This window comes from Agelaius tricolor, unplaced genomic scaffold (assembly GCF_023055355.1).
Source record: "Agelaius tricolor isolate 1412-34295 unplaced genomic scaffold, bAgeTri1.0.p SCAF_30, whole genome shotgun sequence".
In the NCBI taxonomy this organism is placed as follows: domain Eukaryota; kingdom Metazoa; phylum Chordata; class Aves; order Passeriformes; family Icteridae; genus Agelaius; species Agelaius tricolor.
This window is the reverse complement of record NW_027269290.1, coordinates 3,866,862-3,879,335: the sequence shown is the minus strand read 5'-3', so window position 1 is coordinate 3,879,335 and position 12,474 is coordinate 3,866,862. Positions and strand designations below refer to the sequence as shown.

General features: G+C 37.8%; 1 protein-coding gene across 5 annotated transcripts in view; it reads right to left on the bottom strand.

The window, feature by feature from the left end:
• The window catches only part of TRIM33 (tripartite motif containing 33), a 49,456-nt gene that overhangs the window by 21,791 nt on the left and 15,191 nt on the right, over positions 1-12,474 (bottom strand). For all 5 annotated transcript variants that reach the window (XR_011682900.1, XR_011682901.1, XR_011682899.1 and 2 more), the window contains exons 2-6: positions 11,833-11,951; positions 10,360-10,507; positions 7,682-7,814; positions 3,498-3,614; positions 543-657 (exon numbers count right to left, since the gene is read on the bottom strand). Coding sequence is in view for 2 of the 5 variants with exons in the window: in XM_071450452.1 (XP_071306553.1) it covers positions 543-657; positions 3,498-3,614; positions 7,682-7,814; positions 10,360-10,507; positions 11,833-11,951 (632 nt within the window). In the remaining 3 variants the exon portion in view is untranslated. The remainder of the gene's footprint in view (positions 1-542; positions 658-3,497; positions 3,615-7,681; positions 7,815-10,359; positions 10,508-11,832; positions 11,952-12,474) is intronic.

Genomic DNA, 12,474 nt, shown 5'->3' with positions numbered 1-12,474 from the left:
TGAACCAACTTCTTACATGGGATTTTCTCTATTCACATAAAACAGGTAATAAAAAGTTAAATTTCCATGGATTTTAATAAAATCAGAGTGCAATTATTCCAAACATGCCATCTGGAAAAGATGCTTGAACTCATGGTCTCTAAAGCTGTATTATACAACTTTAAATACCAGCATTACATCTTCATGTACAAATACTGCTCTGACTGTTCTTACATGAACATTAAAAAGCTATTTGAGGGAATTATTAAATCATACACACCTTAGCATTATGTTATAATACAGAAATATGTCAACCAGAACATGAAAAGTGGATTTTCAGCCACTCCTGTACAATGAGCCCAATTTTGAATATGAGCTAGAGACACAAAACTGAAGGAGCTCTGATGAGAGGAGAAATAAGAAATTTAATTCCAGCACAACCCTCAGAGGCAGTTTCAGTGCTGCAACACCTGCAGTCACACAAAACAAACCATTTGCAAATATTTCCCCTCAACAGGGGACTGGAAACTCAACACCACCATTGCTTTTTATTTCAAGTGTACCTCAAGGTGCTGTAGGAGAGATTTTCCCTTTTTATTGATTTCATTGATGAGGGTGAATATAGCCACTTTGATTTCCTGTTCTACTCGTTTGTTGGTTTCATTTACTTCTTTTATCCTAAAAAACAACAAAAAAGAGCAATGGATTGTCAGTCACTTTACACCTGACTGCCAAATACAAATTTACAACTTGTTTTACTTCAAATAATATGAAAGTCCTTGTAGTTTACACACTTTATAGAGAGAAATTTAGAGAAAAAAACAGCCACAAGCACATGTGTCTGTATGGACATTTATAAATTTATATCCAAATTGTGTCACTATGAAAAATTTATATCTGATGCTTTAAACTTCTAAGATAATTTATATTAACCAGAAATCAATCCTGAATTTCAAATTAATTCCTCCCTTGTAACAAAAAAAAATTATTGCAGACCTGTAATTAATAAAGAGATAAACATTTCACTAATGATGTGCCTGATATTCGTTTAGATTATTCTCTTGTGCTTTAATACTACTGGCTGCCAGATTTTTATACCTCTTCATCACTGCCATTTTCCCTCAGTTTTAGTGCATTTACAGCTTCTTTAGACTAAAGAAAATCATCTTGAGCTCTGGCCATAGGATTTGAAATACAGCATTTCTTAAACTCCTGGAAATTCTGGATTTATTTGATCCTACACTGCCTTAATCTTACAAGATCACAATGCAACAGAATTCTTTGCCATGAGCCAATGTGAAGACTTAAATTGTCCTTTTTTGAAGAGGTTTTTTTGCTGCCAGCTCAAGGATCTGATGTGACTCAGCCACAGGACCAAGACTCAGTGCTGATGAGCCCTTTAAGGCACCTGGGACACAGGTGGTGTTTCATCATCACCTGGTCCCCAAAAAACACCCAACCAACCCCTCATTAACACCATGGCATCCACCCTTGGCTTTGGCACCCAACAATTATTCCAGCAGAGCTGTTCCTTCAACACTTCTATGGTGATTTTGTGCCAGCACTGACAACAAAACTGTAATACCTTCATTTTTCCCATTCCCTGAAGATTTTAGGTTGGTGGATTTTGTGTCCTACCCACCAGCAAAGCAGTGGAATGAATTGTCTCACCTGCACCAACCACTTGGCTCAGCAGAAAATTGAGATCTTGACACAATCCCAGCTGCAGAAATTCCCTGAAGCCAGAAACTCTTGGGCAAAAAATCCCCCACCATTACCATGTGTTAATTCCATCACCCATTCCTGGCCTGGAATTCCTATCAGAGAATGTTTTCTGACATTTCCTGAGCTCCCAGTTTAATTATTGCCTATGTGACTGTCTCTTCAATGCTTCCATGTGGTGTTGTGTTTTGGGACCTTTCAAAGACTTCCATGGAAAATCAGCACACAAAAACACCAATTTTCATTGCTTCCCTCTTCCCACATTCCCATGGTCAATGCTCCATGTTCCTCCCTTATAATGCTTTTTATTTTAAAACATAGATGGCACCAGAAGGAGTTAAAAATTTACATCAGAGCACTTCTCTTTCTATCTTGGTGCACATCCTCCTGCTGCCCTCGTACTTTCCAGCCCCCCCTGATGTCTCACTTTGCAAAGGACCTCAGAGCTGCAGAGGGCTCAGCAAACCACAGAGAACTGGGGTGGAATTCCCTGAGCTGCAGCAGCCCAGGGCCAGCAGGGCCCACGTGCTCCCCGTGCCTCTGATCTGGTGCTTAAAGTGAGGCTGAATTGCAGCCAACCCTGGAAATCTTAAGTGAAGCTACCTAAAAAAACCCCAATCAAAACCCCACAGCCAACCACAATTTCCTATTCAAATTCACACAAAGTTTTTGTTACGCACTTTTCAGAGGCCTTCATATGAAACATGAAAATATTTTAATATTTCAACTGTTACAGTTGAATATTAAAAAATATTTGAAGATTTCAACTTGTTACACAGTTATCAGCGGTCTTACTATGAAACAAAAATATTTTGATATTTCAACTGTTACAGTTGAATATTAAGAATTATTTGAAAATTACAACTTTAGTTACACAGTTATCAGAGGTCTTGCTATGAAACAAAAATATTTTAATATTTCAACTGTTACACTTGGATATTAAAAATTATTTTAATATTTCAACTTGTTATACAGCTATCAGAGGCCTTCATATGAAACATGAAAATATTTTAATATTTCAACTGTTACACTTGGATATTAAAGAATATTTGAAGATTTCAACTTGTTATACAGCTATCAGAGGCCTTACTATGAAACATAAAAATATTTTATGGTTTTGAATATTAAAAGTTGAATATTAAAAAATACTTTAAGATTTCAACTTTAGTTACACAGTTATCAGAGGTCTTACTATGAAACATAAAAATATTTTAATATTTCAAGTGTTATAGTTGAATATTAAAAAATATTTTAAGATTTCAACTTGTTACACAGTTATCAGAGGCCTTACTATAAAACATAAAAATATTTGAATATTTAATATTAAGATATATGTAAAATATTGAATATTTAAAATATTTTAAGATTTCAACTTGTTACACAGTTATCAGAAGTCTTACTACGAAACATAAAAATATTTTATATATATATTTATATTTATATATATATATATATATATATTTTATATTTCAACTGTTCTGTCACCTAAAGCTAACTTAAATTATAGGATGGGTTTTCTTGCCTTTTTAATTCATTTTTTTCTCCCCCATCCCCAAAGTGTCATGAATGTGTCACACCTTTGGTTCTATTCAAAGTTGCCACAAAAAACATAACCTTTAACATTTATTTCTTGTAAGAACTCCCAAGAGATGCAGAATCTTGTAGGGTCAAATAAACATTAGGAAAAGTAATTCAGATACAGAATTAACTCCATTGCTTTATTCTAGCCCCACCATTCACCTTCCTGTGGCTCATGAAAAAGGCAATGTCAGAGCTGATCATTTTGGGGAACTCACCTATTTTGAACTTGGGCAGCTGCAAAATTTACATAATTCTTCTTCTCAAGAAGTTTGGCCAAGAGGTTCTCAATTGCACCCTTCTGGTTCTGAAAAGCTTCTTCCAGGAACTGGTACCTTTTCAACAGGCAGGAGAAGACACAGGTTACCAAGGGACAGTGGGCTGCAATTCAGGTGCAAAGCCACGAAATTTGGAAAAAAATATGACTGAGAAAAAAAGAAAAAACCACTGAGAAAGAAAGAAAACACTGAGAAAATCAGATTCTGACTGCTCTGATCAGTGTGCAAAATGTTCAAGTGCTGGGAAAGTCCTTTGGTGCTGGCCAGGAGACTGAAGCTCTGTGGGAAATGATAATTCCAACCACACAGGGATGCAGCACCTCAGAATTAGATGAGGAAAATAGCTTAAACATAATTAAAGGGTACTAAAAACAACCCCCTAAATTATCCCAAACTCCCCAGTTTTTCAGCTGAGATGGTACTGCTCATGTTTGACTGTGTTAGTTTAATGTGAAGAAAATTTCCCTAGTAAAAAAATTCAAGTTTTTTCCACCTCTGCTGCTTCCAGGTGAGGAATATTCCCTTCCAGCTCTTTAACTGAACAGCTGCTAGCAAAGGTACTTTCCATTACTTCATCTGAAAAGAGGGTAAGTACCAACACTGAGGGAAAAATAACAGGATTAGGTGCCTTTTCCTAAAATATTCCAATTAAGAATGCCACAGAAGCAAAATGCTTTTACAGAAAATGGCCAAGGGGAATTAAAATTAAAGAAGAATTTCTGATCAACTGCTCAAAATCCAGGATTCCTAACAGCCACTTGCTAAGTCTTGTCTTGGCAATAAATAAACTTCCTGCTTCTGAAATCTAATTTGTTAACAATAGGGGAAACTTAATGTCCCAGAACACCTTGACAATGTTTTCCCAATATTCAAATTGGCAGAAAATTGCTGCAATTAATGAAGCATTCTCTAAGGTGCATTAGGAACAATTTACAGCATCTTCCAAAGAAAATGAAGAGGAAATTAGTGCTGTCTTCTGCCACAGTGTAGAACATCACAATCCAAAGGAAAAGACTGTCTGGATTATTATCAAACTCACAGCAAGACAGGTTTTTAATTTGAATTACTCACAACCATGATAACAGGGACTCAGACAAAGAACAACATTCACAACAAAACCAACTCTACTCCTGTTAATTCAGTTTGTACCAGCAACAGACAAATCTGAGCTCCAAGAGTTGAGATTCCTCATTCTCAGTGCTGGAATTTTGCTTTTTCTAAGGAAAGTTCTTGCAGACAGACAGCAGCACAAGATTTTAAATACTGTAATAGAAAAAAGTGGCATTCCTAAAGCCCAAAGACAGCAAAATGTTTGGAAGCTGATTTCCTGAAATTATTTTCATTAAGTTCAAAATTATATTTCCACTTAAGGAGAAGTGAAAAATCTACATGCAGCTTTTGTACTGCTAAAATTTCGCTGTGGCTCTTGCTACAGCCAAAATCCTTTTATTTTTTCAGTTTTGCACTTCCAGCTTCCCAAGTGTGTGGACTGGGAACAACCCAAATCAGAGGAATCCCACAGCATCAGGCAGCTCAAGGAATTGCCAGGTTTCTCCAGAATCCCCAGCAATCCCTGCCCTGACAAGGGTGGAACTGGACCATCTTTAAGGCCCCTTCCAACCCCAAACCACTCTGGAATTCTAAAATTGAGACTCTGAACATGGGACCATGGGGATGCAGAAATGGTGATTTACCCTCCTTTGGGGTCAATTATTAGGATTTCAGGTAAGAAGAAAACAGGGGATTCAAATAAATTCATTTTCCACTTGGCATGACTCTGCACAAAATCTCAGCTGCACTTCAGGCAAACAAAGCAGGGCCTTAATCACCTGTAATTCACACCTGCTATGGAAAGAATATTCTGCAAAAAAAAAGCACATTAATAATGGCAAATTCTCCTTCTGGAAGAGCACAGGGAAGTAGGACAAAATCCATCTGTTAATCCATCAGCAACATGCACAGAACAGAGGCAAAGGAACCAACTGGACCAAGTTAGTGAATATATCCCAGGAGAGCACCCTTTGTGACAAGGGAGTCACCCAGGATATTTGTGATCAAGCCTATGAAAGAACAGAGCAGGAATATTTGAGGGTGTTAAAAAAAAAAAAAAAATTTAAAAAAAAAATATATATTTATATAAAATAATAATAAAATAATAAAATATAATAATAATAATAATAATAATAATAATAACAACAATAATAATAATTTCAAAGTAAAAGTTTTCCACAGGCTGCTGTAGCAGTCTAAGAATAATCACTATTCTGAGAGAAAAACAGAGTAGTTTTTCTAAAAAAAACCATAAAAAAAAAGAAAAACAGAGTACTACTCCTTTAGAGAGAAGAGTTAAGGAAAAGCAGTGGTTGATAAATATGTATTATCCCCAGATTCTCTGTTATAACACTGCAAAATATTTGTTCAGACATTCAAACAACTTCATGACAGAGCTGCTAAAGAGCAGGAAGCTGGAATGTGTTTTAAGGGATTCCAACTTCTTTTCTAGAGGCAAACCCAGCATTTCCTTTTACCTGGAATGAGGCAATTTTTAACCAACTAAACCCAACCCATTTTCCCCTCTGCACAAGAAGAATATATTAATATAAAAGGCAAAATTTAGACTTTCCTTTACAAAATTCCCCTAAAGACTGTTACACAACCAAAAAAAAATGCCCTTTCAGAAAATTCATTACCTCAGCCATGACTCACTCTATCACTTTTGCTGCTTTTACAGCACCAGGTGTTCAGGGCTGCAGGAATTTCCAGTCAAGTCCTGAGCACAGTGAGAGCACTGGGAACACCTGAACCACAGCAAACCTGCTCAGCCCATCTTGGTTTAAATCTCAGCTTAGGGGACTTGACAAAGCTCAACCAACTGACCAAGTTGCCATCACTCCACACAGGTTCTCTCTGCTATTTCACATTTTTTGAAAAATCTCTTCACCCAGGATTTTCTCCTGGGAAGCTGAGAAGCCTCGGGGAAAAATGAAAACAATAATTCTCTCATTTGCTTCTCCTGTGTTTTGCTCCTTTGGAATGTGGTTTGGACATTGTTCACCAACAATTTTGTTTCATTGGTTTCATGTGAATTGTTTTAACTTGATGTGATTGTTTCATTGGTTTCATGTGAATTGTTTAAACTTCATGTGATTGTTTCATGTGAATTGTTTTAACTTGATGTGATTGTTTCATTGGTTTCATGTGAATTGTTTTAAGTTAATGTGATTGTTTCACTGGTTTCATGTGAATTGCTTTAACTTCATGTGATTGTTTCATGTGAATTGTTTAAACTTCATGTGATTGTTTCATTGGTTTCATGTGAATTGTTTTAACTTAATGTGATTGTTTCATGTGAATTGTTTAAACAATGTGATTGTTTCATTGGTTGCATGTGAATTGTTTTAACTTCATGTGATTGTTTCATTGGTTTCATGTGAATTGTTTTAACTTAATGTGATTGTTTCATTGGTTTCATGTGAATTGTTGTTTTAACTTGATGTGATTGTTTCATTGGTTGCATGTGAATTGTTTTAACTTCATGTGATTGTTTCATGTGAATTGTTTTAACTTAATGTGATTGTTTCATGTGAATTGTTTTAACTTCACGTGATTGTTTCATTGGTTTCATGTGAATTGTTTTAACTTGATGTGATTGTTTCATTGGTTGCATGTGAATTGTTTAAACTTAATGTGATTGTTTCATTGGTTTCATGTGAATTGTTTTAACTTCATGTGATTGTTTCATTGGTTTCATGTGAATTGTTTTAACTTAATGGCCAATCAGTGCCAAGCTGTGTCAAGACTGAAAGGAATCACAAGTTTTTCATTATTATTTTTTAGCCTTCTGTCTGTAACCTTTCTGTATTCTTTAGTATAGTTTATTAAAGTATTCTTTAATATATTATAGATCATAAAATAATAAATTAGCCTTTTAAGAACACAGAGTCAGAGTCATCATTGCTCCCAAAAAACACCACAATTCTCCTCTGCAAGGGATGGTTTCAGTCCAACCAGGAGTAAATGCAGCAGAATTTCCAACACAAGCAGCTCCCATCAATGCCACTTCATCCTCTGAGACAGCACAGCACAGGAGTTAAGAAATATTTAGAATATTTGTGTATTTGTACCTGTGTTCTTTGTGCTCCAGTAACTGGCAGTCTCTGCATGTCAGCCTGTCACAGGTTTCACAGAAAAGTTTTAACTGCTCTTGTTTGTGGACAGGGCAGAAAACAGGACGTTGACCAGATGCTCCCACGGCCTCTGTTTTTAAAAATAAACCATTTGTGCATTTTAAAATAAAATTGAGACAATCTGAAGAGCAAAACAACCTCAGTAACTTCCAGTAACAACCCAGAACTTGCAAAGGCACCTCCAGATGTGTTCTCAGGCTGAGGTTTCTGTGAGAACACCAGGTCAGGGGTTGGATTTGATGATCTCAGAGCTCGTTCCCAGCCTTCATGGCTCTGGGATTTACAGTGCCAGTGGTTAAGAGCTGTTTTCACTTTATTCATTCATTTTGCTTTATTCATTTATTCATCTTTTCTCATGAGCACCCTGTAAGCTGCACACAAACACCAGCACGGTGTACATGTGTTTATAAAGATTTAATTCCATATAATTTCACCTCTGACACACTGAAGGGTGGCTCAAACCTTTCAAACCTTTGAAACTTTTTTTTTTAAAACCCTTTTTACCTCATGGATTTTCCAGCTCATCCCTTCAACCACCTCATTTAGCCAAACACAACTGAAGTGGGAGCTGCAAAGCAAATATTGCCTGTCTTAAAAGTTACTTAAACCCTCAAACAACAAATCATGGCAAAACAGCTCTGGGTTTACTAAAAAATTCCTGTACAGGGTTCTGAAGATATTTGGAGCTTAGCAAAGAGGAAAGCAGCAGGTAGGGTTTAAATTAATTTCCCTCACTCCCCAGTGTTTCTGAAGCTGGTTATATCATGCAAGTTATTGTAAAGAAAGAGCTGATGAAGCTACAGCTGCCACTCACTGAGAGAAATTTAAAGTCTCCAGGGCACATCTTTGAGTCTAAGAAGGAAAAAAACCAATGTCCAGCCCTTCCCCACAATCACAAGAAATAAAATTTCTGATGGAAAGTTTATTTTATAAACTTTATTTTATAAACTTTATTTTATAGACTTTATATTTAAAATATAAAATATTTTTATTTTTATATTATAATATAAAATATTTTCTTTTTTAAATTATATTTTTGTATGTTAAATATTTTAAAAATTTAGTTTAAACATTAAAAAGATTTAGTTAGTTTAACTAACTAGTTAGTTTAAGAATAGCTTATTTTATAAACTTTATAAACTTTCTGGTTTTGGAACAGTCACTTTTCAGCCCCTTCCCAGCAGGTATCAAAGGGAAAGCTGAGCTGTAATATCACATTTAAAGTCACAATTTAGCTTTCCTTGTAAAAACATCAGTAATTCTTTCTTGGGCCCTATAATTTGATTGAATTTAAGGGTTTCTCATCTGTGAGGCTTAATACATTGCATCTTAAATGGATAATATTTCTTATTAAAAATATTCATTAAGGCATAAAGAGAAGCTCATTAGAGCAAATGAAATAAGATCCCTGTCTAAAAGAACTAAGCTCAACAGCAAACTTTTTAACTATTAAACAATTTTTAGAAAGAAAAGTAGTGTTTGTTCCTTTGAAAGGATATAAGAAAACAATTATGGAGATTTTAATTCATTTTAAATGAAGTTAAATGAAGAGAGCAAAGTGTCAAGATCTCTCTTCCTCAATGTGATCATTTTCAGACACATCCAGATTGTGGAGAACCTACAAGTCTGTAAATCAGAACTTTTAACCCATCTACAAACAGAATTTTCTAATCTAAAATCCAGATAGCCTGGACCTGTTTGGAGAACATTTTCCACATTACCTCAACAGGCTCTAAATGATAAAATCCAGATAGCCTGGACCTGTTCTGAGATGATTTTCCACATTACCTCAACAGGCTACAAATGATAAATGATCAAACAACAGTTCAAGAATTTATTTCTAATAAGGCTGCACACCTGAACAAACCCTACACACACTTCACATATTAAATCTTGCTCACTGAGAGATTAAACCTAAAATAGATTCAAATTCTACATTTACTCAGCAATACCAGTACAAAGTAAGAGCATATATTGAAGGTAACTATATAAAATATATAGTTATAACTATAAAACTAGATAAACTATATAGCTATAACTATATAAAATATAAAACATATAGTTATTAACTATTTAACTATATAGATTATGTAACTATATAAATTATATAACTATATAAACTTATATATACATTTCTACAGGGAGAACTATAATTGCTTCTCATAACAAAACACCACAAAATGGGCAATTTAATTTCCTTGGACAATGGATAAGATTATCAATATGCCACTGTTCTCTAGATTTCAACCCCTCCATTTAGTTACTTGTTCTACTAAACAATCTAATTCTACTATATTACTAATCTAGCATTCTACTAATCTAGAATTCTACTAATCTAGAATTCTACTAATCCAGCAAGATTATTAAGAATGGATCTAAATCCTTTCCAAATGCATTGGACATAAACTGCACAAAGTATCACTCTTATAAATTTAATTCTTCCTCTATTTTTACAGCTTCTAATTTTGCACTGGTAACTTTTTACTGCACTTTTCCCAGATCCTGGGGGGAAAACACACAGAGCTGGTTGTTACCATCATCCTCCCCCTATTTTTTAACATAAAAAGAGAAAAGGCTTTTGGAGCAGGCAGGACAAGGTGACACCCAACACTCACCTGAGGACACATCCTCTTTTTTCCTGATCATGTGGTCCTTAGTAAACTTTACTCGCTGGTGAGCCTCGATGCAGGTCTTACACAGCCACTCCCCACACTCCACACAGAACCCCACAGCACTGGCATTGTCCTCACAGCTGGTGCACACCTGGGGGGGAACAGAAACCACAATTGTCCTGGAGAGCCCCAAAGAGCAGAAAGGGTTGGGGGAAAAAGGCATCAGAATTGTTCTGGGGAGAGCTGACAGATCCAGAGAGCAGAAAGAGGAGGGGAAAAGGCACCAGAATCGTCCTGGGGAGCACTGACAGCACCAGAAATCAGAGGAGGGTTGGGGAAAAGGCATCAGAATTGTTCTAGGGAGAGCTGTCAGGACCAGAAAGCAAAAAGGGTTGGGGGCAAAAGGTACCAAAATTTTCCTGGGGTGCAATGGCAGACCCAGAGAGCAGAGGAGGGGTGGGGAAAAGGCACCAGAATTGTTCTATGGAGAACTGACATCCCCAGGGAGCAGAAAGGGTTTGGGAAAAGCACCAGAATTGTTCTAAGGTGAACTGACAGGACCAGAAATCAGAGGAGGGATGGGGGAAAAGGTACCAGAATTGTCCTAAAGAAACTGGCAGCCCCAGAGAGCAGAGGAAGGGTGGGGAAAAGGCATCAGAATTGTTCTAGGGAGAGCTGACAGGACCAGAAAGCAGAAAGGGTTGGGGGCAAAAGGTACCAAAATTTTCCTGGGGTGCTCTGATAGACCCAGAGATCAGAGGAGGGGTGGGGAAAAGGCACCAGCATCATCCTGGGGTGCTCTGATAGACCCAGAGATCAGAGGAGGGGTGGGGAAAAGGCACCAGCATCATCCTGGGGTGCTCTGATAGACCCAGAGAGCAGAGGAGGGGTGGGGAAAAGGCACCAGCATCATCCTGGGGTGCTCTGATAGACCCAGAGATCAGAGGAGGGGTGGGGAAAAGGCACCAGAATTGTTCTAAGGAGAGCTGACAGACCCAAAGAGCAGAGCAGGGGTGGGGACAGCCATGAAAACTGTCCTGGAAGCACTGATAGGACCAGAGAGCAGAGGAGGGGTGGGAAAAAGGCACCAGAATTGTTCTACGGAGAACTGACAGCCCCAGGGAGCAGAAAGGGTTTGGGAAAAGGCACCAGCATTGTCCTAAGGAGAAATGACAGAACCAGAAATCAGAGGAGGGATGGGGAAAAGGCACCAGAATTGTCCTGGGGAGACCTGACAGGACCAGAGAGCAGAAACGGGAGGGGAAAAGGCACCAGAATTGTTCTAGGGAGAGCTGACAGGACCAGAGAGCAGAGGAGGGGTGGGGAAAAGGCAGAGGAGGGGTGGGGAAAAGGCACCAGAGTTGTTCCGGGGAGAGCTGACAGCCCCAGAGAGCAGAGGAGGGGTGGGGAAAAGGCACCTAAGGAGAAGTGGCAGCCCCAGAAATCAGAAGCTGGTGCAGGCAGGACAGTCCTTACCTGCTCTGACTTCTCGTCGGAGCTGCTGGGGCTCTCCGAGGTGTCCTTCACAAAGTAATTGTCCACCAGGTCGATCTGGCGGCACTCCTGGCGGCAGATGGGGCACCTGATCACCCCCACTGCAAAACACAGCACAAACCAGGCTCTGAGGGCAGCCAAACACAGCACAAAACACAGCACAAAACACAGCACAAACCAGGCTCTGAGGGCAGCCAAACACAGCACAAAATACAGCACAAAACACAGCACAAACCAGGCTCTGAGGGCAGCAAAACGCAGCACCCCACTCTAGTCCCACATTTCTCTTCACAGAGAAAAGCAAGGCACAATTCCTCCCAATATTTCTGGGTTTCACATTCTCGGAACATCAGAGAAAGAAAACGCAATTCTTATCATTTGCTGTGTCTGTGTTTGTGCAGAAGTAGAATGTAATATGGAGATAATTTACCCACAGTGATGGTGTTTTGTTTCCTTGGCCAGGTGTGTGTGTGTCTCAGGACTGAGGGTGACAGTCACGAGATTCAGTGCAGTGTGTGCAGGGTTGAGTGCTTGGCAGATTCAATTTTAGATGTATAGAATAATATAGTATAATAAAGAATAATATAGTATAATAAAGTAATTAATTAGCCTAGAATAATACAG